The sequence below is a fragment of the Conger conger genome, chromosome 12 (genome assembly GCF_963514075.1).
Source record: "Conger conger chromosome 12, fConCon1.1, whole genome shotgun sequence".
Taxonomy (NCBI): Eukaryota; Metazoa; Chordata; class Actinopteri; order Anguilliformes; family Congridae; genus Conger; species Conger conger.
Genome location: NC_083771.1, coordinates 30,826,214 through 30,851,560, shown reverse-complemented (window position 1 = coordinate 30,851,560; position 25,347 = coordinate 30,826,214). Strand labels below are relative to the sequence as shown.

The 25,347-nt window shown below is 46.2% G+C and overlaps 2 protein-coding genes across 11 annotated transcripts in view; both read left to right on the top strand.

Annotated features, from left to right (window-relative positions):
* The first annotated feature begins 269 nt into the window (after positions 1-269).
* Positions 270-4,952, top strand: nudcd3 (NudC domain containing 3). Its single transcript, XM_061263290.1, has 6 exons — positions 270-666; positions 1,637-1,941; positions 2,234-2,366; positions 2,622-2,765; positions 3,369-3,557; positions 3,715-4,952. The coding sequence occupies exons 1-6, from the start codon at positions 469-471 to the stop codon at positions 3,823-3,825; spliced, it is 1,080 nt and encodes a 359-aa protein (XP_061119274.1). The 5' UTR covers positions 270-468; the 3' UTR covers positions 3,826-4,952.
* A 1,253-nt stretch (positions 4,953-6,205) lies between these two features.
* LOC133142122 (calcium/calmodulin-dependent protein kinase type II subunit beta) overlaps positions 6,206-25,347 on the top strand; it is a 67,465-nt gene continuing 48,323 nt past the window's right edge. For 6 of the 10 annotated variants that reach the window (XM_061263124.1, XM_061263121.1, XM_061263119.1 and 3 more), the window contains exons 1-5: positions 6,206-6,492; positions 10,512-10,606; positions 18,908-18,967; positions 20,590-20,644; positions 21,769-21,834. In XM_061263124.1, coding sequence (XP_061119108.1) covers positions 6,431-6,492; positions 10,512-10,606; positions 18,908-18,967; positions 20,590-20,644; positions 21,769-21,834 — 338 coding nt within the window. In that variant the 5' untranslated portion in view covers positions 6,206-6,430. Of the gene's footprint in view, positions 6,493-10,511; positions 10,607-18,907; positions 18,968-20,589; positions 20,645-21,768; positions 21,835-24,159; positions 24,233-25,347 lie in introns of all 10 variants that reach the window. The other 4 variants (XM_061263122.1, XM_061263117.1, XM_061263120.1 and 1 more) reach the window with 1 other exon arrangement.

The window sequence follows — 25,347 nt, the reverse complement described above, 5'->3', positions numbered from 1 at the left end:
ATCATGAATGTAATATTCTTCCGGGGAAAATATTTAACAACTGAATATGTTCAGCTTACATGAACACACATCGCAGACCAGACCTTAACAGAACAGAACCATGGGATTTTTAATGACAGTTTGAATAACAGTTTTTTATGAAAGTCAAATTATAAAGTTTAAATATTAAGATACTATGACTTAAATATGTACAGCACCACCTTGTGGATATTGTACTGAGATAAATAAAGCGTTGTTGTGTTATTTAGGAACTCAATATTGTAGACGGCTCTTGTTTCCACACGGACAGGTTCTAGAAGACAAAAACATCGAGAGTCCCCTTTCCTTTGGCAGCAGGCTAATCTACACTAACCGCTAACTGAAATTTAACGTATAATTGATTGATCTAAACGTTTCAAAATACATATCAGTAAAGGTTTCTGAGTGCTAAAAACAACGAGATATTTTTTGACGGATCATTCGTCCACGATGTCCTCTCCTCTGGAAATGACCGAGCTGTATGACAACGCACTGCTCGGCATCCTGCAGCATGTTGGAAACATACAGAACTTTCTACAGGTTTATTTTGGTTTCCTCTATCGAAAGACGGACTTCTATCGGCTGCTTTCCAGCCCAAACGACACGATGGGTTTCCCACCAGGAATGGCGGAGAAAATGGTCCTCAAGGTAACAAAACAAGTATAGCTATAGCTAATCAATTAATATTTAGCTTGCATTAACAGCATATTCCTCTAACACAGTCGTAACAAGCGCTCCGTGTTAGTCCAATAAACAGCTAACGTTAACTTTGTAAATGATTACAGCTAACTGAAAATTCCAGAATTCTTAATATTTAAAGTGTATGTGTTCAAACGATTTTTTCGGATCGTTAGCACTACTATTTTTAATGTTTGGCATAAACCAATGGCAGTGCAGAAGTGTTATGATGCTAACCATCGATGGTGCCTGGTCGATCTGCTGATATTATCACCGTTGAGAATGTAAAATGCATGAAACAAAAAGGCCTGTAACATTACACAATGATTGAATGCCAATGATTGAAACTATAACGTGACTTTTGTCAACGATACTTTATTCACGTATTTGTCGCATGAAGTACAGTCAACTGTTTTACAGACTGACTAGTGAGTAGCATGCCTTGTGCCAGCGTTTAGGTCCAATACCATTTCAATTGAAGAAATTAGTTAAAATTCACTGTATCGATTGGGAAAAAACATAGAAGATTATTAGCTCTAGCATTTTTTTATTTATTAATTGAATTTCAGTTCCTTGAGTTAATGGTAGCTGACAAATCAGGACACTATCGAACTTTACCACAGACAGCTAGGTGATCAAATGCAAGGTCTGATTCACCAGTTTTTTCATCATTGTCATTAATTTGCTCTGCAGATATGTTTATATAGAATGATTTAGGTATCTTATTTGTATATTTTATACAACTGAAGTGATAGGGGTTAGTCATTGGAATTAGTCTTGCTATTGTATAGATACAAGCAAAATACCTTAACAACTACCCAGCTCAAATGATTTATATCTTGTGTACCACAGTGAGTGTGTCCCACAGATATAGAAATGTAATAATAATTCTATGTATTTTTGGCTGAATTCATTACATGCTATGTCTTTATCTCTCCAGACCTTCAAATTATTTGAGAAGGTAGCATTACATGATAGAGAGAGAGCTCTGCAGGAGGCACAACTGAGGGAAAGGGAAAAGAGGACCGCTCCCCCTGCTGTCCAGGAGGTAGTAGTGCAGGCAGAAGAGGAGGTGGCAGCAGTGACAGCAGCAACTGGTCAAGAAACAGAGGCAACTCCAGAAGCCCCACCCCCAGTGGTTGAACAGACACTGCCTTCAAACCCAGAACCTGTCTGCAGTAACACTGACCGACCACCAGATGGCGAGCCTTCCGAGCCCAGCCCGGGTGCGACTGGCCCAGCTTCGTGAGTGAACTTTCTAAAGGAAAAACAGTCCTACTTCATATCATGTTAGCAAAGACTTGACAGTGGCTCACCTGTAACTGAAAGGACTGTTTCTGTCAGGGAAAATAATTACTTAGTGGCCAGCCTTTTTGTAACTCATCTCATTATTAGTTAATCTCATGTCATGTATTGTCTATATCTGGTAGGCTGTCCCAGGATAAAATGTACCATTTATCTGTTACTATTACCATATATATTTGTCTCTTTTAAACGTGATTTGTATGTTCACGCAGTGTGTTTGTGCTTTTGTCAGTGGGCAGGAGCAGTTCCAGGCTAACCCGGACAGCTACAACGGCGCCGTCAGAGACAATTACAGCTGGTCTCAGGATTACAACGACGTGGAGGTGCGGGTGCACGTGCCCGCCCATATCCAACGCGGCAAGCAGGTAATCCAAAATGAGACGCCCTCGCGTTTGCTGCCAATTTTAACCTGTTCGTCTAATTTTGTCTTTTTTTTTCTGGTAAGCTCTGGTTTGGTCTTGAGGGTTGGTAAGGTTGGGTGAGCTGTCGGTAAGGTTTTGTCGTGAAGCTTAGTGAGGCTTGGTGAAGAGTTTTGGTGAGGCGTGGCTAGGATTTCCTGGTCTGGTGATGTTTTGGTCAGGTTTGGTCAGTGTTTTGGTTAAGTTGGGGTTCTGCTCCAGGTGTCGGTGAGTCTGCAGACAGGAAGCGTGCGTGTGGCCGTGAGGGAGGGGTCAGCGGAGAGAGTCCTGATTGAGGGGGAGCTCACTCACAAGATCAACACCGAGAACTCACTCTGGAGCCTGGAGCCGGGGAACTGTGTGCTGGTGAGACTGCCCCACCTTCCTCTTTTTAGAGAGACACTCGCACTGCCCTCTCATCATGTACATTGTGAAATATGTGCACTGCACGCAAGCGTCCCACATAAAAACATGTAGGGCAGCCTGTAACGTTGTGGTACATGACTGGGACCCACAAGGTCGGCGGTTCGATCCCCGGTGTAGCCAGCCGCACCGCCGTTGAGCCCTTGAGCAAGGCCCTTAACCCTGCATTGCTCCAGGGGAGGATTGTCTCCTGCTTAGTCTAAATCAACTCTAATTTCGCCTGGATAAAAGCTTCAGCCAGATGACATGTAATGCAAAAAAAAAAAAAAAGCATCAGAGGAGCGCCATTCTCTATGTACTTCTTACCCTCGTAATCCAGTCTCCACACACCTCAGACTGTTGAGTGCTGACGACGTCGGATCAGTGATGGCTTATAAGTAATGAAGAAAAAGGTCTGGGCAAACTGATCCTGGATCAGCGGTTGTTATGATTGTTATGAGCATTATGAGCAGAGCCAGACATGCTCAGATGAGATGGAGGCTGAGACGTGGCGTGCGTGTGTGTGTGTGTGTGTGTGTGTGTGTGTGCGCGCGCTCCTCCTCCCAGCTCTCCCTCAGTAAGGGAATGGAGGTGTGGTGGAGTGCCGTGCTGAAGGGGGAGACGGAGATCGACGTGAACCAGATCAACCGGGAGCGCTCCATGGCCAGCGTGGGCGAGGAGGAGCACGCCGTACTCAACCGCCTCAACTTCGACTACCGGCAGAAGCTGCAGGGCAAGCCTCAGAGCCACGAGATGGTGTGTGTGTGTCTATTTCTGGTGTCAGTGTTACGATGCGATCACGTATGGTTTTTCTCTTGTGATAAAGGAGTTGGGTTTTAGGGTAATGTATGTGGGTAAAAGTTGATATGTGATTGCTTAACTGGCTGATTGATTTTTCTGCCCTGGTTTTCAGAAGGTGCACGACATGCTGAAGAAGGGCTGGGATGCCGAGGGCTCCCCTTTCAGAGGACAGTCCTTTGACCCGTCCATGTTCGACATCCAGCCCAGCGCCGTACAGTTCTGAGAGTGACCAGCAGGTGGAAGCAGTCCACCACCTGCCACCGCGTGTACAGGGGGACGACGTTCAGACTCGCATGAACAGACATGTGAACACACAAAAAATGGCACACATGCACCCACAGACTCACACATACACAAGCACCACTTCATCCTGTTCACCCAAGGCATTCTGGGTAAGAATGTCCACAGTTACTCCCCTGTCAGTGCAGCACGACCCTGCAGTGTGGAAGGGGGAAGACTGACAGGCATTGACTCAAGACCGCGCAATTCTGAACAGACTAAATGCACAGCGGTATAGAGAGATTTTCACAGCCCTTTGCTTGGTACAAAGACTGCTTCTTGGATGCTTAGACATTTTTTGCGCGTGTTGGGCTTTTCTTTCTTTTTTTCCTAAATTTTGTAAAGCTCACTGGCCATCTTTGTACAGTAAATGTTGAATGCAGGAGCCCAGGAAGCCATCCCACTCTTTCACTGTGTGACCTTTTTCTTTCCCAGTTCACCAGTCTGTTCTACATTAGTACCGCAGCACACTGGAGTAGCAGCCACTGTAATATAAAGATGGAGTCTCTCTGCCACGCACTGATGGGGGGATGGCGATAGATCGGCATTCTGGGAAATGTTTCAGGAAATGTATAACCTCAGTGTGCCTCGTGCCTTCCACACGCACCGCCAATGCTGCCCAGCTTACAGGCTGTAACGCACTCTGGGGGTTTGATGGAATCGTTCTTCAGAGACGGAACCGGATACGTTTGTGCATGGAAAAAAAATGTAGGTGTACTGTACACAAATTCAGCTTTGTCATTGTAGAAACGGGGTGAGAAGTTGCTTCGGCCATGTTTGTTAAAGTAGCAGTTTATTTTTTTATAGTGAATTATTTCAGCATTTATTGTCATTGTAATAGAGTCGCGCTCAAAAATTTTTCTAATATAGCTGCACTTTTACGTGGGAGAGATTTGATTGGCGACCACAGCATCAGTTTCAGTCAGTTTTCCGTTCCGCTGAGGCGTCAGCGTGTTGGCTGTGTGTGGTTAACAAGTTTTGGTTGTGCTTCCTTTTTCAGCTGAGTTTCTCTTCTCCGTTTGTTTCATTTGTGTGCCTAAAAATTAATAATAAATATATGAATTCATTCTCTGATGTTGTCTGGTGAGTTATTTGTCTGAAGATTCATTGTAAAAAGGTTGGTGTTACCACTCACGTGGCAAAGTTTTCAGTGTAGGAACACAAATCTTAGCCCTGAAAACAAATGAATTAAATTGATTCTGCTCAAGGATTTGCCTGTACTTGGCTGTGCCCACCCTGTCCTTTGCCTCCCAGTCCCTCCTGAAAAGCAAACCCCATAACATGATGCTGACACAACCGTTCTTGGTAAGGGTAGTGTTAGCCTGTGTTTGTTTTGGTATGTGCCAGACACATTTCCTTGCTTTTATGCCAACGAGGTCAACTTTAGTCAGACCACTAAAGAGATAAATTTAAATATATTTAAATTACCCCTTGCGACAGCAAAACGGGATGCTACTTCCACTTTACACGTCACTGAGTTAGTGCGCACGGTAGCAGGAGTCATCTGTCCACAAGAGGGCAACGTAAGAACGCGTTTACCTTCATCAGTCGTAGGAGTCGGACTTTTTCTTTTTTATCAGGCCTATTGGTGAAGGGGGATGATTTATTTAATTTCCCAATATGAAAAACTCAGCATTCCTCAGTTCTACAGACCTGATAGATTATCCCATTGCGTTTTTATATTATATGAATAATTAAAATGTCCAATATTTTAGCCACTACGAGTATACGAGGCATTTAAAAAGGCAGCAATTGGCGTGAGAGACATTCATTCTGGTGTCAGCTGGGCCTTTCCCTTTCCTGCTTGGTAACTCGAGGCTCAGATAGTAATTCTCACAACATTTCGCTGAGGATTCCAACCCTCTTGACGGTGCAACACGTTCTTCCAAGAACCATGTATTTTAAGTGAACCCACTTAATAACTTGGCACACCTGTGCAATAATATTCACCGCCATGGGTCAATCCATCTGCAATGGCTGTGAAGTAGGCTACATGAACAAATATACTACAATGTACCCAGAGAGAGAGAGGAGAGGGAGATGTAATCACAATATCAGCTCCGTGTGTGTCAAGAAAATAATATGGTTCGCGCCCTGCTAGTTGTATTTTTAGATCATTGCTGTTTTTTGTGAGGTGGCAATCAACGTCATTTTACATTCGCTTTCCGATACGAATCACAGCCACCTTTTTGGTAAATTAGTCCCTAAAAGGAAATACAGTGGTGCAGACTGTGCCCACGCACGAAGTTGCACAGAGCCCCCGATTGGTGGCAATCAAGACCCGTTAGGTTTGCCAGGAAAAGGGCTTCGACTGTGCAGCGGCAACCAAGCGTATTGCGAGTGGACGACACGCGTAGAGAGGGCGAGAGAGACAAGCTGTCAAGCTAGCTCGCCAGCAAACCTTTTATTTATTTTACTACATATCTACTCGCAATTAACAGCAGATATCCGCCGCAAACCCAGGGAACGCCTGCAGAAACACATAAACCTTGTTATAGATTAGACGACAACGTTTCGAACAGTCCCAAACCCTTCGGAAAGACGGAGAGATGGCAACCACAACTTGTACACGTTTTACGGACGAATATCAGCTATATGAAGAGCTTGGAAAGTAAGCTTCCATTGTTCCATTTTACGATATAAATGTTGCTTTTAAGTTTGTTACCAGTGCAGCTGGTGGTTGCAATTATTTATCTTTCAGTAAATAGACTAGTGTGTTCTTTCTAGTGGGATATTGTGGTTTTAGGAGTGACAGCGTGTTACACTTGCACAATTTCACATAGCTTACTGGCTTGGTACCATTCTCAAAATAAAGCTTGTTAGTTGTAAAGACACACAACAAATGCGCGCACACACACGCTTTTCCTGAAAAAGTAGCCAGGGCGAACAGGAAAATGCCCCGTACTTTCCGTTGTTGCTCGAGCAGTTGGTCTGCTACATAGCAATGCGCTGGAGACAGTGACATTTTGAGCTGTCAAACTCGAGGCGGCTGTTTGGTGTCTTTAATATGTGTCTGCGCTGAAGCGTGCTTTCTGCCTGACGTTATATGGATATTTAGTTTTCTCCCCTCCCCTCAGATTATATTGCGTTGTTTTGCTTTGTTTTCTGTTGAACTGTAACTTCGGCAACCACATTCAAGTCGTGTTGTAAATAACGGACACTGCTATTGTTTTTGATCAGGCGATGGCTGTAAATATTTCATAGGAATTTGCATGTGACAGGAATGGAGTTTAAGATGCTAATTTTAACACAGTTTAGCTTGCTATCCAACCAACTGCCGCTAACGAATTATGTGCGCGGGGCTGCTACAGTACGTGATATGGACGGTGAAGGATGTGTGTGTACTGTAGCCTATCAGTGTGAGTGGGCTGGGAGGAAATGTAAAACGCTTGGTTGACTGTTTGCTGGGGAATGATCTTGCACACGATTAAAGGGACAATCATTAGTCGTTGGAGAATCAACACTTTAATACGATTCTGGGGCTATTTCAGCTCGGTTTAGCCGTTCTTACCAAGCGGTTGTTATTAGGCATGTCTGCGGGGCGAAATCGGGATATGCCGTGCGCGTTGTGTCCACCACCCCCCGTGACATTTGATAAATTGAACAAGTAGCAGTATTTGGCAGGTCTCGTGAACATCACATTCACAGTCATTGGATTTTTACTGTTTATGGTGTGGTTGTAGTAAATTATTATTTAAACGCGCAGAAGAGTGGCGCACAAATAGCCTACTGTGTAAACCCATAACGAGCCCACCACCACGCTCGTGTGCGCGCTTACAGGCTCCTGGATGCAGGCTCTACATTGCTGCCAAACTATCAGGGGACAGTATGAACGAAAGCGTTTGCTGCCTTGCACTGAGCGAAAAGACAACCCCACAAAAGCTGCATTTCCTGATCATCTGTGTTTTACGGAGAACGTTCGTCTCTGCCACTTTTCGCCTCTAATCTTCACGTACATCTTCCTGTGTAATAGAGCGTCGCAAAATTCCTTCAGTTAAGCTCCCGCCAGCCAGGACCAGGACACAAGAATAGCACATTTTACTTTATGATGTCAGATCTTTGACAAGATTAGGAATAGGACGCTCTTCTTGCTGGTTAGTTAGTTTGGGGGTTGCACTTGCACATCTCCAGTTTTCTTTGTCAGACCACTACAGGTGAAAGCACGAGGCCAAGTGTTCTGGCATTGGTTGATTTCATGGAGCCCCCACGACACACACATATGCACCATCTCTCTCTCTCTCTCTCTCTCTCTCTCTCTCTCTCTCTCTCTCTCTCTCTCTCTCTCTCTCTCTCTCTCTCTCTCTCTCTCTCTCTCTCTCTCTCTCTCTCTCTCTCTCTCTCTCTCTCCAGGTGTAATGCTGCCTGTGAGCTAGATCAGAGGTTATGTATAAGGCTAAATACTGTCATTAAATAATCAGAATATTCACCTATGTTATCAGTTGATTACTAGGAATGCTCACAAATTAATCAAAAAAGGATGGAAATGGAGGAGTCATATTCTCTCTCAGCAGTATTCACAAAGGAGAACTCCAAGAGCAATTAATGAAATCAGGCGGCATAGAGCTAGCCTAATTAATTGGTGTTACAAATTATCCTTCTTGAAAGTGGGAGTGAATCGACATCATGTTGCATTAGCAAGCCATTGGCACAGGTGGTGCTGGAATTTGAAATGGTGCTTAAGGCAAGAAATGCAGTTTGGTTATCTGGCAGCCAGCAGAATATCAGAACATCGCAGTTTCTGAAATGAGCACGCTGGTGTGGTGTGAGTGTAGGGTTCTGTGAAATGGTTAGAAAACAGGAGTTATAACTCAGAGGGTGCAGGTTTTATTCACAGGTGGGGCCAGTGCTGTTATACCCTTGAGCGAGATACTTGAATCCAGATGTATGTGTGGATTGTATGTTTTAGATAAGTGTGTCTGCTAAACACCCAGTTACAGATGTTCTTTTTGACAAATCAGAAAGCTAGGCTCCCTGCAGACATGTGTTTAGTGTCCTTGCTTGTGTGCCTGTGTGTGTGTCTGTCTGTATTTGTGCTCGTCTGTCTGTGTGTGTGGATTTGTTGTGTGTGTACATATTAACGGGACTGTGTGTATGTACTATGTATGCACAGTGTGCGTTTGTGTATGTATGCATGTGTGAGAGAGTATGTGCTTGTATATTTTGATGTGTACGTGCATACGTGTGTGTGTGTGTGTGTGGAATTGTGCATGTGTGTGTGTGTGTAGCCTGCCTGTCTATATCCAGTATCAGTTCACAGGAACAGCTCTGTAAATCAGCTCAATGTGCCCTTTGAGACAGACTTGGTCAGATCAGTCGCTAATGAAAAGCACTCTGCTAACACATTGATTACATCAGGCTGCAAACAGGTATAATCTGATACCTTGTCCTGACCTGCCCCGCCTCACCCAAACCCAGCTCACCCTGCCCTGTCTCATCTGACCCTACCCCTCTGTACCCCACCCTGCCCCACCCTTCCTGCTATTCCCAGCCTCTCTCTCAGTCCAGCCCTTTCACCTTCCCTGGGGTCTGTTTTGGGGTGTGTGTCTACCAATGTCCATCCTTGGCCTAAGCCCAAAACCCCTGTATCCTGGCAGAACTATTTTCGGTCTCTGTCTCACACACCCAGCCAGTCTTAAACAGCATTTGGGCAGTAGCTGATTTAGCAGAGGCGGTCACTGGGAGGACTCCCTTAAGGGAACAGAGAGCCCACATATCACTCCGTATTACAGCAACAAGGTAAGCTACAAATCGGTCGGCTGAGCAGTGGCATCAGGTTTTATTGCTGCAGTCCCACGAGGCTCAGTTATGCAAGCTGTGCCAGAAACACGGCTATGAAAATCCCCCTCCGACGTTTTCTCCCAGGCCACGAACGCCATCTGAGCTTCTGCACTTTCATCACTCTGGCGTCGGTACGGGACCACAGCAGCTCAGTGGCGTCTTCGCTTCTGTCCTTTGTCTTGGATGTAGCATAGGCGGCCTGTAGTGTAGTGGTTAAGGTACATGACCGGGACCCGCAAGGTCGGTGGTTCAATCCCTGGTGTTGGCACAATAAGATCCGCACAGCCGCGGGGCCCTTGAGCGAGGCCCTTACCCCTGCATTGCTCCAGGGGAGGTCCGTCTCCTGCTTAGACTGTACGTCGCTCTGGATAAGAGCGTCTGCCGTTAATGTAATATAATGTAATGGATGTTCAATGCTGGCCTCCTCCCATGCAGGGCTGCATGGTACATCCCAGCCGTATGCTGTGTGGACACGTTCGCCCTATGGGCTGGTATAACCTGATGGAGGAAGGCTTCCTCTCCCGGTTCAGCTTTCCCTCAGGGCGAGCCGGATTGGACGCAGCGCACAGAGCAGCTGTTGGAGGGATGTCCACGGACATCGAGTTCAGGCCAGGGGCCTGATGCACGCCGCACTCTTCATTTGGCCTTGCATCTCCCCATTTCTTGTCTGTGACATTCTGTGACATTCTGTGACAAATGTCCGTGAGATTTAAAAAAAAAAGTCTTATACTACAGTGCTGTGGGAAACCTGCTGAAAACAATTGTGAGCATATTAAATGGCTGTATAAGAATAGGCCTGTAGACTGGTCCTGTTTGTTGATGATTTGACCATAAAACTGTTTGTTTCTGCAGGGGAGCATTTTCAGTGGTGCGCCGTTGTGTCAAGCTGTGCACCGGCCAGGAGTATGCTGCTAAAATAATCAACACCAAAAAGCTCTCTGCCAGAGGTAAGCCTGCACTCTATATCTCTGATGTACTCAGGATGGTTGATGCAGATCCTGTCTACACTCTAGAGTCAATTACTATTTTACACCTTAGAGGTCACACAGTACTACAAGAGAGCCAGTGACAATTTTACACCCTCCAGACCACACAGCTTTACAGGGGAGCCAGTGACTATTTTAGAACCTACAGTCCACACAGTACTACAGGAGAGTAATTGACTCTATTGCACACTGCAGTCCACAAAGTGCTACGGGAGAGCCAGTTACTTTTTTACACCCTACTGGCCACACAGTTCTACAGGAGAGATCTACTCCTCATTGGAGGAGATGCGCATTCTCTCACTGATGACAGTCGGTAGCCAGATGGTGCCTTGTGCATGGTTGAAAGGCAGCTAATGCTAATTTTGCCAGGCTTGTTAAAACCCAAGGATACCAAAGGCCAGTTGTGTCCTGCCCCTGTAGACTCGCAGTCATAGTAGCAGCATGGTAGCTTCAAACCTTGTGCTGTAGGATCCGGCCTGCGCTGAGCGCGGAGGCCTTTAAAGACTGAGGGCATGAGAGCTTTGAGGTACATGGAGATGAAGCTCCTGAAGCCGTCAGTGGTAATGCTGAAGCAGCTGACGGTAGCTCCGTGGGTGGCTGTCTGGATGAGCGCCAGAGGGGCTGGAGAGATGAGCTGCCATGCTCCCCAGCTCTGAGGCTGGCGGTGTGAGAGAGACGGAGAGAGGGAGGGAGAGTCAGAGGAGAGGAGAGAAAAAGGGAGTTGGTTAGAGAGGAGAGAGAATGAAGGGGGTGGGGGGGATGTTGAGTGGACTGTTTATATAGTCTTATATTCAGCCCACTGTATGTATAGTTGTATATTGTTTATAATGCAAACATTTACATTTGTATATTTGTTCTATTTGTGTGTTTTGTGTACGTATGTTACTTATGCAAAGCGAAGATCACTTAGATTTACAGGATTCTTGTTTCATTAGAAAACTCAGTATTAACAAAGCAAATCTGTCTGTACTGAGGAAACAACTCAGGAAAAAAAACAGAATGACCCTTACATAACACTTGGTATAGAATAATACTGAGACACAGAACATTCTGAAGCATTATATCTAAAACCCGTTATTATCTGCAGATGGAAATGTACAAGTCTTGAGCTCTTGATTGTAATGTGAGAGATAATGTTTCACATTCACTTCATGAATCCTTTAAAAAATGGGTCAAGCTATCATATGCAATCAGCATTTCTCATATTTGAACTAATCATTAAGTTCAGCTGTGGAAAGCAAATAAGGTTGGACCAAATAAGTCAATGATTGACGGCTCATGGTAGCCCCACCCATTATGGGATTCGTGGAACCTCACTCTCCCAACACTTGTGCGTACTACACCCTGACAGAAGCTTAAAGACCTACACCACTCCCCAGCACACTGTCTGCCATGAATCATTTTCAGGATAAAAATAAAAATGTTGGCCTTTTTTCATTAGCTTTACTTATCTCCCTGGGACATCATTTTTGATGGTGGTGAGATTCAACTGGAGATTGATCATCTCCAGATTTGAAAGGGCTCCTTTCGTAACTGTCAGCAATTATTTGGTCGGTCAGCAAAAAACCCCCATCTCTGACTGTGTTTCTGTTAAACTGAAATGTCCCTGGAGCTTCAGACTTTTTGGAGTGTCAAAAAGCTGTGCCTTTTGCGGTCCTGTCTCAGCTGGCACATAGATATTCCGCTACAGCCGAATCCATTTAAGTGCAGTGGCATCGCTCCCCGCTGGTTTAAACCGGATTAACAGCATCCCCAGATTACCGTGTTCACATTATCATAAGGCCATCAAAGGCTAATGCTAATCAGTGTCTGCAAAAACTCTGCGTGTGAGCAGGGCTGAATGATATTTTATGTGGGTGAACTGTTTGACTTTTGTGGATGTTAGCATCTTCCTGTCAGAGTAAAGGCAACATTAGCAGTGCAGCTGTTCTCTGAAAATTGCATTTAATGTCTTATTACTGGTTTCTGCTGATGATGTTGTCAGTGTTGTTTTGGCAGGCAACTGTTATCTTTATTTCAATTTCAATTAATTAAACAGCGTTATAGAAAATGAAACACAAACAAGGAAGAAATGCTGTTAGATTTTTTTTCTTCCCAACTGTTGGGAGGGCTTCGATCTTTAACTTTGGAGGGCTTCAATCTTTAACAATCTTTAACTTTAATAAATGAATTTCATGGGAGCATATTCACAGGTTAAGCACAGTGGATCATGCATGCAAAGTGTAAGTCATCTCTTTTCTTCTTTGCAACGTGCACAAGCACTTTGCATGTAAATATTGTGAGATATATTTTTGAACGTTAGCATGTTTTTATGATTATTCAGATGTTAAGAGTATGTTAATACATTTTGGCAATCAAATATGTATTACTGCATTATAATAAGATAAACAATACATCATACTATATAATTAGCCTACGTAGTGTTTGTGTGTGTGTGTGTGTATTAAAGGAAATTGATAAATTCAGAGGAACTGAAAGACAGAGGGGGAGATAAAAAGAGACATGAAGACTGTGAAGAAAAAGTAGAGAGAGAGAACGGAGAGAGAGAGACTGACAGACACAGGGACAGAGCAGAGCACAAATTGCAAGAATTCTAAATATTTTCACTTCAATGGTGTTTATTCAACACCCATGGTGAAATACATTTATACAAATGTGTTTGCTGACCTTTATGGTGAGAAAACACATTTTGGTTTCTGTTCTGTGGGAAATCAGCAAAATATGTATGACGATAGTCTTATTTTTAAATAAAGCATAAACCATTTTTCACTCCCTGAGTGAGAGAGAGAGAGACAGAAACAGTGGTAGAGAGAGAGAAAGGGAGAGTAAGACAGCGAGAGAGAGACAGAGAGAGGGAGAGAGAGACAGTAGCAGAGAGAGAGACAGAGAGATAGAGGGAGTGAGAGAGGGAGTAAGACAGAGAGCGTGACCGAGAGAGGGAAAGAGAGGTGGACAGAGAGAGGGAGAGTGGCAGAGAGAGACAGAGAGAGAGAGAGAGAGACAGAGAGAGGGAGAGTCAGATTAAAGTTACTGTGTTCCGGCAAATATCCAGACATCAGGGATCCAAAATAAATATGAGATTAGGTACAACCAGAATGTGTGCCTGCTGCTGGGGGGCTCTCTCTGCGCTCAGGGACACAGAGGGCATCAGGCCCGGGGAAGGGACCTCCACACTCTGGGCTCTTTCATTTCCATTCATCCTCCATTTAACCAGGTCAGTCTCCCTGAGATTCAGATCCCTCTCGCAAGAGAGACCTGGCAAGATAAGCAACTGTACAGTTGCACAGTATGTAAGAACGGTTTCCGAAAAAGCACAATGGCTATAGCAGATACAAAAACTAAAATATATAAATCAAAGAGGGGGGAACGCTCTAAAACATTGCATTCTGTTACAAAATGACCATTTGGCCTGGTTTGAGTGAAGCCAGTTTTCTTGTTCAGATTAATCTAAAGTCCTTATCTTTGTTGTAGTCTTAGCACTTTTCCTCTAATGGACACTGTGGAGTTCTTGGCACAACCCCCAATATTTGACTTCTTCCATCCCCAGCATGAGATCTTGGGGTGAAATTACCTTTGTCAGGATGCCATTGAGCTGTATTCAAAGCCCACGTTTCTGTGTGTGTGAGGGATCAATGAAATCTATGCTAAAACATGCCATATGTTGCATATGTTGTCGTATGTCACACCTATCCTAACACACTCCATGAATACAGGCATTATTGAGCTTGACTTTAACATACACTTTACATGTGCACTGGAAAGAGTCTGTCAGTAGATAGTGATTGGGAACCAATGCCCTGTACAGGAAGTTAAAGGGTTAATGTTCTTAGTAGGGAGAACGAACTTCAGGAAATATAAGGGGATGACCAGGGGTTTGGTGAGTGACAGGGAGGATAACCAATGAGAGAGTGGCTTCGCTGAAAGTGGTGGTGCCACAGTGGGCGGGCTTTAAAAATAGACTCCCAGCAGCCAATGGGAACGCAACACAGTGCTTGAAAGCTGATGACAATTGGTTAGAGTGCATGCTTAGCAGCACCTGCATTGCAGTGGAGGATGGCTGACCTGGATTTACCCAACACACGCGTGCTGTGGTCTTTGACAGTGGCCCTGCATCATCGCCCAGAGTCACTGGACCGCGTTGAAAGTCAATAATGCCGACTGCTGTAAATAATGATAAAAACAATCATTTAAATCATAATGGCTTTTGGCTGGAGCTTCCCCGTCGCACTGTGCTCTGGAGGGAATGAAGAGCCTGTTCTGTGAACAGTCAGAACTCATTGACTTTAGCCTGACAGCTGATTTAGCTTATGTGTGTTCCTATGACTGTGGCTGTTTAGCTTTAGCCATATTGCTGGAGGTCCGCATACATGCACGTGCACACACACACACACACACACACACACACACACACACACACATAAACACATAAACAGAGGAAAGAAGAGCGCCGGGTTTCAGAATGTTATTCTGTGCACTGAAATGTCATCAGTTGACCGCCCGTCGCTTTTTGATTCACTTTGAAGATTACAGCCGAGCATTTCTCACGATGGCTTGTCGTTCCTGGGCTCACTGTCGTTCGTGCTTGTCAGCTTGCGTTTTTCAGTCCACTGGTTGTGACATAGCCAAACGCTGTATGGTACCAACCAATCAGAAGCTGTGTGTGTGTGTCTGTGTATGTGTGTGTATGTGTGTGTGTCTGTGTGTGTATGTATGTGTATGTGTGTGTGTGTCTGTGTGTGTGTATGTGTGTGTATGTTTGTGTGTCTGTGTGTGTGTATATGTGTATGTGTGTCTGTCTGTATGTGTGTGTGTATATGTGTGTCTGTGTGTGTATGTGTGTGTCTGTGTGTGTATGTGTGTGTGTGTGTATGTGTGTGTCTGTGTGTGTGTGTCTGTGTGTGTCTGTGTGTGTATGTATGTGTATGTGTGTGTGTGTCTGTGTGTGTGTGTATGTGTGTGTATGTTTGTGTGTCTGTGTGTGTGTATATGTGTATGTGTGTGTCTGTCTGTATGTGTGTGTGTATATGTGTGTCTGTGTGTGTATGTGTGTGTTTGTGTGTGTATGTGTGTATATGTGTGTCTGTGTGTGTGTGTGTGTATGTGTGTGTGTGTATGTGTGTGACTGTGTGTATGTGTGTGTGTCTGTATGTGTGTGTCTGTGTGTGTGTGTATGTGTGTGTGTATGTGTGTGTCTGTGTGTGTGTATATGTGTGTGTGTCTGTCTGTATGTGTGTGTGTATGTATGTGTGTGTCTGTGTGTGTGTGTCTGTGTGTGTCTGTGTGTGTATGTATGTGTATGTGTGTGTGTGTCTGTGTGTGTGTGTATGTGTGTGTATGTTTGTGTGTCTGTGTGTGTGTATATGTGTATGTGTGTGTCTGTCTGTATGTGTGTGTGTGTATATGTGTGTCTGTGTGTGTATGTGTGTGTTTGTGTGTGTATGTGTGTATATGTGTGTCTGTGTGTGTGTGTGTATGTGTGTGTGTGTATGTGTGTGACTGTGTGTATGTGTGTGTGTCTGTATGTGTGTGTCTGTGTGTGTGTGTATGTGTGTGTGTATGTGTGTGTCTGTGTGTGTGTATATGTGTGTGTGTCTGTCTGTATGTGTGTGTGTATATGTGTGTCTATGTGTGTATGTGTGTGTTTGTGTGTGTATGTGTGTATATGTGTGTCTGTGTGTGTGTGTATGTGTGTGTGCATGTGTGTGTCTGTGTTTGTGTGTGTATGTGTGTGTCTGTGTGTGTGTATGTGTGTGTGTGTGTGTGAGTCTGGTCAGGATGTAAAGGTCAGGGCTGGGGAGGGGGTAGCGCTGTGGGGTGCTGGTTCATCACTGAACATCGCTCGTTAACTCACCCCTGTCGCTGCTGCCGGCATCCTTAGCCCTCCCAATGCCCCCCCCACCCTCATCATACTGTAATATGGGGGGGGAAGGGGGGTTGGGGAGGTTCCAGAGGGACGGCAGTGTGATTTCTCCAGGTGAATTATATTCATAATCGAGTTAATGAATTATTAACTCGATTATGTGATAATGTGAGGCTTGTTAAAGCCCAGAGCCTGTAGATGTGTGTTTTTAACTGCAGCTCACAACAACAACAACAACAACAACAACATCAACAACAGTTTGGGCCTCAGAACATGCAGCAGGTCAGAGGCCGAATAATCACAAAGAGCTCTGATCTGGGATCAGTTTTGCCTTTAAGCTCATAACAGATAAGGATCGGATGTCCGCTACAAGTCCTGCAGAAGGAGGAGGAGGAGGAGGAGGAGGTCTCATTTCTTAGACATATACTACGTGACTTGAATGGTATGGGTGCTGACCATAGCGACGTACCCGGCCTGTCTTGTGTACTGTGTACCCCTGAACCTCAGAAGCTGAAAGATCAGGTCCTCGTGACAGCGCTTATCCTCGCCTCCACGCCTGCGTCCGCGCGCGGCTGGCAGGTGTGAGCGGCCAAGGCGACGGCAGCTCTCCGCTGACAAAAAATAGCTTTCGCCGGCCTGTGAATTATGGATGAATCAGCTTCCGTCTTTAACCCGTCCAGGAAGTGAGTCTTCACTGCTGACCCGTTCCTCCCACCTGGAATGACGATCGGGGGAGGGGGGGGGGGGGGGGGAGGCTCGTATGATTGTATGATTCATCGGATGATGAGGCTGGATTTTCGCTCGGCGGGCGGTGGTTATGGTGTCTGGAGTGGGAAGAGTGTTTTGCTGCTCCTTAAAATTACCTTTGACCTTTGACCCCTTGACCTTTGTTCTGAGATTTCTGTGTCTAAGGTGCTTTTCCACATTGCTCCCAGTGCTCTGAACCTGCAGTCATTCAGGTACTGTGGGCCTGTGATTTGGCGGGCGAATGCCCTCTACACACAAGGTTTAAGGGTGATTCCACAATTGGGGTGCCATTTAGCACTTCATTTTTTATAATCTTTCAACATTGAATCCAATAAAAAATGTTTTTAACAAATTTAAAAAAATGTGTCTACCCATCTCAGGTATATCCCATTTTTTAAGAGCGTTCTTTTCTATGATGGCTGCATTTTGCTCAACCGTGTTACCAAAACTTATGCAATTGGTAATTTCTCCTTTTTTTTTTTTACCCATACCCATGTCCGGTAATAATATCCCATTTGTGACAAGGCTTTTTTGCTGACGATGGCTGCATTTTGCTCAGCCCTGTTACCAAGACATATGCAATTGTTTGAATATAATTTTTAAATGTGTGTTAAATACATATTTTATTGGATATCAACACAATAATTATCTTTCTGTTATTGTTTGGCTATACCAATATGTGAAAATCTTGAAGTGGCTTTTATTTAAAGTTAATAATACAAAACAGTGCTATAACACAGGGTTCTAATAAAGTTCATTCTCTCAGAATTCCTGCAGAAGGGTTATAAACATTCAATTGATGTTTAATAAACAGTCAGAATCAGCTGAAGGGCGAGGCCTTCACGGCGTTGCTGGTGGCTCTCCTTTCCTTGCGTCATGGAGTGAGTCAGGTGGAGTTAAACCGCCCACCTTCACCGCAGGCACTTTTATAAATGCCAGGATGAATTTATCTCCATCTTCATCATGTCTTTTTTCAGTTCAGTCTTGTAGCAAGAGCAGTTGAATCATCTTTTAATCTCCTGCTGTTAACCAGTTTATGATCGGATGAAATGATGTTTGCGTTGAATAAGTGCACACAGAAACACACAGTACCCACCAGTGAGTGCCCTTATGCCAGGAATGTCCAGTCCACACACACACTCACACACACACGCACACACTCTTCCGCACTTCACACGTGGGCACACACACTCACACACACACACACCAGATTAGTTCATTAGATTTGTTAAATAGTTAACTCAGCAAATTATTTTAATACTTAAATTAATGAATAGATAAATCAGGTCTCATAGTGCCAGGCTGAAACAAATACTGTGCTTGATATCCTTTCCAAAACGGTACCAAAAATGATGCAGACCTTTGAAGTTGCAGGACATCTGTGCGTGTCTGTGTCCGTGTCTCTGTGTGTCTATGTGTGTCTGCGTGTGTCTGTGTGCGTGCTTGTGTCTGTGTATGTCTGTGTGTGTCTATGTGTGTCTGTGGGTGTCTGTGTGTGTCTGTGCGTGTCTATGTGTGTCTGTCTGTGTCTGCGTGTGTCTGTGTGTGTCTATGTATGTGTGCTACCGGACACGAGGTTTTATTTCTGCACATGGAATGGTGTCTCTTGTACGAGTGTGCTTTTCTCTGTGACACACTCTGTTCTCTCTCCGCAGATCACCAGAAGTTGGAGCGTGAAGCTCGTATTTGTCGCTTGCTTAAGCACCCCAATATTGGTAAGATCCTCTACAGTGCCTGTGTGTCTGTGCGTTGGTCCTACGTGTATGTGTGTGTATCTGCCTAGTCAAGTCAAGTCAAGTCAAGTCAACTTTATTTGTATAGCACATTTACATGCAGCAACAGCTGAAACCAAAGTGCTTTACAGATTTAGGAAAATAAAATAAGGAGCATAAATGCAGATAAAAGTGCAGCAGTACCAAATAGAATACAATATAAAACAATATATGATAATAATTAAAAAAGGAGAGAAAGTAAATGGGCTAAAAGCAGTTAAAAACAATAAACAGTAAAACAACAGAAGCCAGGGACCGAACATACGTATGTCTGTGTGTAGCTTTGTGTGTGTGCGTGCATGTGTATGTATGTATGTGTGTGTATCTGCCTACATACGTATGTCTATGTGTGGCTTTGTGTGTGTGCAAACATATGAATGTATGTGTGTTTGTATCTGTGCATGCATGCTTCTTTGTGGTTGTGTGTGTGTGTGTGTGTATATACGCATTTTATGTATGTGCATGTGTTTGTGTGTGGGGGGAGACAAGGGCAAGGAGACGTGGGCTTAAACTGCTGTCCCTGATTGCTATTGTGGATGATTACAGGGTTCATGTAAGCACCTGTAGTGTTAGGCTGTTAAGCCCCTGTGACTGCACGCCCTGTAGTCCTACTGTGATCTGTGAACTGCCACACACACACACCCACACACACACACACACGCACACACACTCACACTCACACACACTCACACACACACAACACCTGCCATACGACATGTAAATGGTGTCCTCTCAAAAGCATCTTGTGTTTGTGTCAAAATGACAGGGTGGGTGACATCATCATCATCTCTGGTGAAGAACAGCGTGCTTCTCCCCATTCGTACCTCTGTGTAGCAAAATATCTGATAGCAGCACATCCCAGAACTGTTCTGCCACACGTATATCTGAAGTGTGCACCGGTGGTGGGAAGAGTTGAGATCCAGCAGTCAGTGGGTGCAATTCTTTGGGATGTCTGAATATAGGCTAAATTGTGTAAATGAACAGAACTTAAGCCAATATTATTTTTAACCCTTTAAGGTGTAAGATACTGAATTAGAAAAAACAAAAAAAACTATTCCAAACAAATGTTTTTGCCCCTTTATCTCAATCGATTTTATTGTACTTACTTCTTCCTTTGTAGCACAGCACTGCCCTGTGGGGGTGCTGGAAGAGTTAAAGTGCTTCAAAGTGAGAAAATGAATCGAATATCGACTAGCGATCCACCAGCAATCACGTTTTTGCGATGCCCCAAAATTTGTCTTCATCTCCGTAAGTGGACTGTGACCCGCTTGGCCTACACCGCTACAGAGCAGCGCCTCTCGCCCCGTGTCTCTCCATGGCAGCGGTTTGGAGCGGTGTGTCGGCCAGTCCCATGTTAGGTTGTGTAAATTCGGGTAACGACAGCTGTTTGAAACATTTCTTTTTTTTTTCAGTCATACATTTTATCGTTTGGTTCTATCACGTGTGTGCGTTGTCATTTGTATGTAGTTGTGGTGTTATGTCTCGCAGCATATTTTAAGAGGCGTGCGAGTCTCTGTGCGCCCCGGATTTCGCAAGTTTGATTCTGTTTCCCCTTTCTCTTCCAGTTCGACTCCACGACAGTATATCAGAAGAAGGGTTCCACTACCTCCTCTTTGACTTGTGAGTGCCAGCGCTGTGGAAATCGAACGCCTCCGCATTATTTCCCCCCTCTCCTTCACCCTCCCTCTCTCCCTCCCTCCCTCTCTCTCCCAGTGCTTTTTCTCTCCATCCCTCTCTCCCTCTGTGATGCAATGTCCCCACGCTCCAAGCCCTCGCATTCCGCTCACGTCCACCCCCCTCCCCCCCCCATCCTCCCCCCGTGGAGCAGGAGCCAGTTTCCATGGCAACAGATCCAGGTTGCCCGGCGATAGAGAAATCCTGCAGCAGGGGCTTCCCCCCAAAGGCCCGGGGAAGATCTCTCTGTTCCGGAGGATTCCCCCGTTTTCTCTCTCACAACGCGCACACACATACTCACACACTTACACACACAGATACACCCAGATAAACCATACACACCACACACGCACTCATATATACACACACACTCACATACACACACACATACACACTCAGACACTACATACACACACTCATATATACACTCACACACACACACACACACACACACACATACACATATACACACTCAGACATACATACCCACGCATACACATACACACACATACACCATACGCACTCATATACATACACTTACACAACCACACACATACTTATACACCTGCACACCCACACATGCACATAGAACCATCTTTATATGTACGCTTGCACACATACTTACAGTAACACCCGCAAACACAGCGCCACATACACACACATGCAAAAGCACACGTGTACAGCCACGCACACACACAAACGCAGCCAGACATGTTCAAATGCGTACACACTCACACACACGCACACACTCTTCCACACTTCACGTGTGTGCACACACTCACACACACTCAATACACACAAGCACACACACTCTTCCATACTGACACACACCCTCACAGACACACACACGCACACACACTCTACCACACTTCACGTGTGTGCACACACTCACACACACTCAACACACACACACGCACACACACTCTTCCACACTTCAAGCATGTGCACACACTCTCACACACACTCACACACACGCGCACACACACACACACATATGGCACCATTAGCTGTGCACTCTCCTGCTCTGAGGCTCTTGTGTTGAATGTGAGCAGCAGCCGTGTGTGTTACAGGGTGACAGGAGGGGAGCTGTTTGAAGACATCGTAGCCAGAGAGTATTACAGTGAAGCCGACGCCAGGTAGGCACAGCCCCCACTCCTGCCCCTCCCGAAACTGCCTCACCCCCCCTCCCCCTTTCTCTCCTCCCCACCCAACCCCCACTCTCCTGCTTCTCTGTCATCTATTTTCCCTTCTCCTCATTCCCTTATGCCCCCATTATATCTTTCTATCCCTTTCTCTTTCTGTTCTTCTATACTCTGCCTTTCCCTCTTCTCGAATCCTTGTATCCCCATGTATTTATATAATGTATTATTTATGCGGTTTTCCGTTCTGTTTAAGTAGCTGCTTCCAATTGAGCGGTGTGCGCGGGAGGGGCGGGGTCAGGGGTGTGTATACGCCCACGGGCTGGGTTCTGTACAGCTGTCAATCAGAGTGCTGAGGGGGTCCCGCTGGCCCATCGGATCAGAACCCCCCCAACCCCCAGTCTCAGGTTTCAGTAGGACGGAACTGCGTCTGTCCGCCTGTCCGTCTGTCTGTCAACCACCCCAGCTGTTCGCTGCATGTTCTCCCTCTCTCCCCTTGCCTTCTTTTCCTCTCTCTCTCTCTCTCTCTCTCTCTCACTTTGTCTTTTTATCGCTCCCTCACATGCTAAGCGCATACACACAGATGTACACACACACATACACATGCGCTCACAAATGCTCGCACGTGCGAACGCACCCAGGGGGGTTCTCTGTCGCCCCCTTCAGGAGATCACTGCGCTCTGCATCTCTGTCACTCCACACTCAGCTGCCCGCAAAAACGGTGGGGGGTTGGGGGGGCTATGATTAAGAAGGCATGTAATTCCTATGCAGTTCCTATGCAACACCCAATATGTATGTAAATACCCTCACATTAAAGGCGACAGTCTGCACTTTAACCTCACATTTATTGTTTCATTTCAAATCCAATGCACTGGACTGCGAAGCCAAAAGAACATAAATTGTACCGCCGTCCAAATACTTACGGACTGTACACTGAAAATGAGGCATAAGCCGAGTGACCACGTGCACGCTGAACGGTTAAACGTTTAAACGGTTACGAAAAATGGATAACCGATAACCGATTATTTTTTTCTAAAGCTGAAATGGTGAGCTCAGTTTAAATAAATGTGATTTCACCACCAGTGAGAAAACGCAGAAATAACGTGTGTACCTTAGTCTTCCTGTGCCAGTCAATTAGAGTTTTCGCCACAGATGTGTATCTGTGTCAGGCGTGAATATGTGCGTGCTTGCAGCGTGCATGTATGTGCGTGCTTGTGTGTGTGTGTGTGTGTGTGCGTGCGTGCGTGTGTGCGTGCGTGTGCATGTGTGTGTGCGTGTGTTTGTGTGCGTGCATGTGTGTGTGGGTATCTGTGTGTGTGCGTGTGTGTGGGTGTGTGCGTGTGTGTGTGTGCGTGTGCGTGTGTGTGTGTGTGTGTGCGTGCGTGCGTGTGTGCGTGCGTGTGCATGTGTGTGTGCATGTGTGTGTGCGTGTGTTTGTGTGCGTGCATGTGTGTGTGGGTATCTGTGTGTGTGTGCGTGTGCGTGTGTGTGGGTGTGTGTGTGTGTGTGGATCCTGCAGGCTATCTCCCTGCTTCAGCTCTTACTCACATTACAGCTCCAATGAACCCTTTCACTGTACAGTCTCTCTCTCTCCCTCTCTCTCTCTCCCTCTCCCTCTCTCTCTCAATCTCTCCCTCTCCCTCTCTCTCTCCATCTCTCTCTTTCCCTTTCTCCTCTCTCTCTCCATCTCTCCCTCTTTCTCTCACCGTCTCTCCCTCTTTCTCTCTCACAGGAATGGGGGTCGTATTTGCCCCACTCCCTGTACAGTCCTGCCCCCAGTTCCAGCACAGTGTTATTCACACAATATTCAATTCAATTTACAGTTTAACCCTTTTGAATTCACATTCTTCGTTTTTTTATCTCTTCTGCTCCATATTCTCTGTCCTCTGCTTCCCATGCTTTTTCTCTTCTCTATTGTCTTTTTTCTTGTTACTTTCTTGCTGTTCCCCCTGTACTCCCCCTCCCCTTCCCATGTTGTCGTGAGCACGCCCGGTTTTGTTGTTTCTCTTGTGGGTGGTCTTATGTCACCGCGTTTAAACGTTTTTTGTCTCCTCGTTCCTCTCTGCTTCCACCACCTCCCCCACACCCTCCATCCATCACGCCTTAACCGCTCCTTCCAAAATACCGACCCTGTCCCCCCTTCCCCCCGCCCTCCCGCAAACTGCCATCTCTCTTCCACCTCACCACCACAACGACCGCCGCAACCCACAATTACACCTCCACCTCCTGCATTCTCTCCCCGCTCCTTTCCTCCCTCATCTGTTCTTCCACTTTCTCTCCCTCCCCTGCCACCCCCCCCCCCTCTCCGTTTTGTCTCCGCAGTTACTGTATCCATCAGATTCTAGACAGTGTCAATCACAGTCACCTTCATGACATAGTTCACAGGGACCTGAAGGTCAGTATGTGGAGGGTAGTAGCACTCTGCCTGGCCCTGAGGGTTGTGTGTGTGCGCACGTGTGTGTGCGTGCGCTCGCCCGTCCGTCCGTCCGTCCGTCTGCTTGTCTGTCTGCCTGCTCCGGCACTCCTGAGGCACTCCTGCTGCTCCCTCCCTCCTCCCTCCTCTCCTCTCCTGGCCCTGTCCCTCTCTCCTGGGTAACCCCCATCCACACCCACCCTCAGCTCCTCAAGGTGTAGCCTCAAGTGTGTTTCTCCTCCCCTCGTCACTCAAATCAGTCATAAGAGCCTTTAGCATTTTGATGCAAAATGGGTTCATGGCTCTATATGGGTGGTTTGAGGTTGGCCTATGCGTAGATACACACACATGCATACATACCTGCGGACCACTTGTGAAAAATGCAGTGGAGACATGCTACGTTCTTCTCTGTAACCTCTTTCAGCCTCTGTGTTAAAAGGGTAAAAACTACCTAAGCAGGGCAGACTGTCCACTCTCCTTTTTTTTATTAAAGGTCGGACTGGAGTAGGATAGACAGTCCCGAAACCTCCCCCCTCCCGCCACACTCCCCCGCCCACAGCTCTGACACTCAGAGGCCTGTGGAGTACGGGCGGCTGTGAGCCAGATCGCTCACGGTGTCCGCTCTCTCTCCCGGCGCATAATTGCATACCTTCTAAACAAATCAGGATCCCCGCCCCCGCCCCCCTCCCCGCTGCCGGCCGAGCCAGCGACTGCTGCAGGGAGAGTGGGCGGCGGTTTCTCCCGTGTTGTTGTTCGCTAAATTATTTGGCTGCCAGGGAGAGGTGCGCCGCAGTCTGAGACAAAAACAAAATAAATCAAAGGCCGCCCACTCCTCGCTGCCAGTCCCCCGCCCGTCAGACGCGGCCGTCCGTCCGGCCGGGGAGAAGAGCAGCCGGTGGGCGGCTCGTCCGGCGAAGGCGGGTCGCCGCGGTGCCGACCTTTGCCGGCAGCTTCGCAGTGCGACGCACGGCTGGCGGTTGCGCCAGGGCGTGGGAGGGTTCTGTTGGTCAGGCCCGGGGTCCGCGGCTTCATCCCTCTCTTGGGACCCCAGCTGGCTCCAACGCACAGCCGCGGACCCCGACTGCGCGTCCAAGCTG

Bases quoted from the DNA above. Each gene is read 5' to 3' on its own strand.
- nudcd3 (XM_061263290.1), top strand. From the start codon at position 469: ATGTCCTCTCCTCTGGAAATGACCGAGCTGTATGACAACGCACTGCTC. The intron at 1,942-2,233 runs GTGAGTGAACTT...TGCTTTTGTCAG, and splicing joins GGTGCGACTGGCCCAGCTTC to TGGGCAGGAGCAGTTCCAGG. The intron at 2,367-2,621 runs GTAATCCAAAAT...GTTCTGCTCCAG, and splicing joins ATATCCAACGCGGCAAGCAG to GTGTCGGTGAGTCTGCAGAC.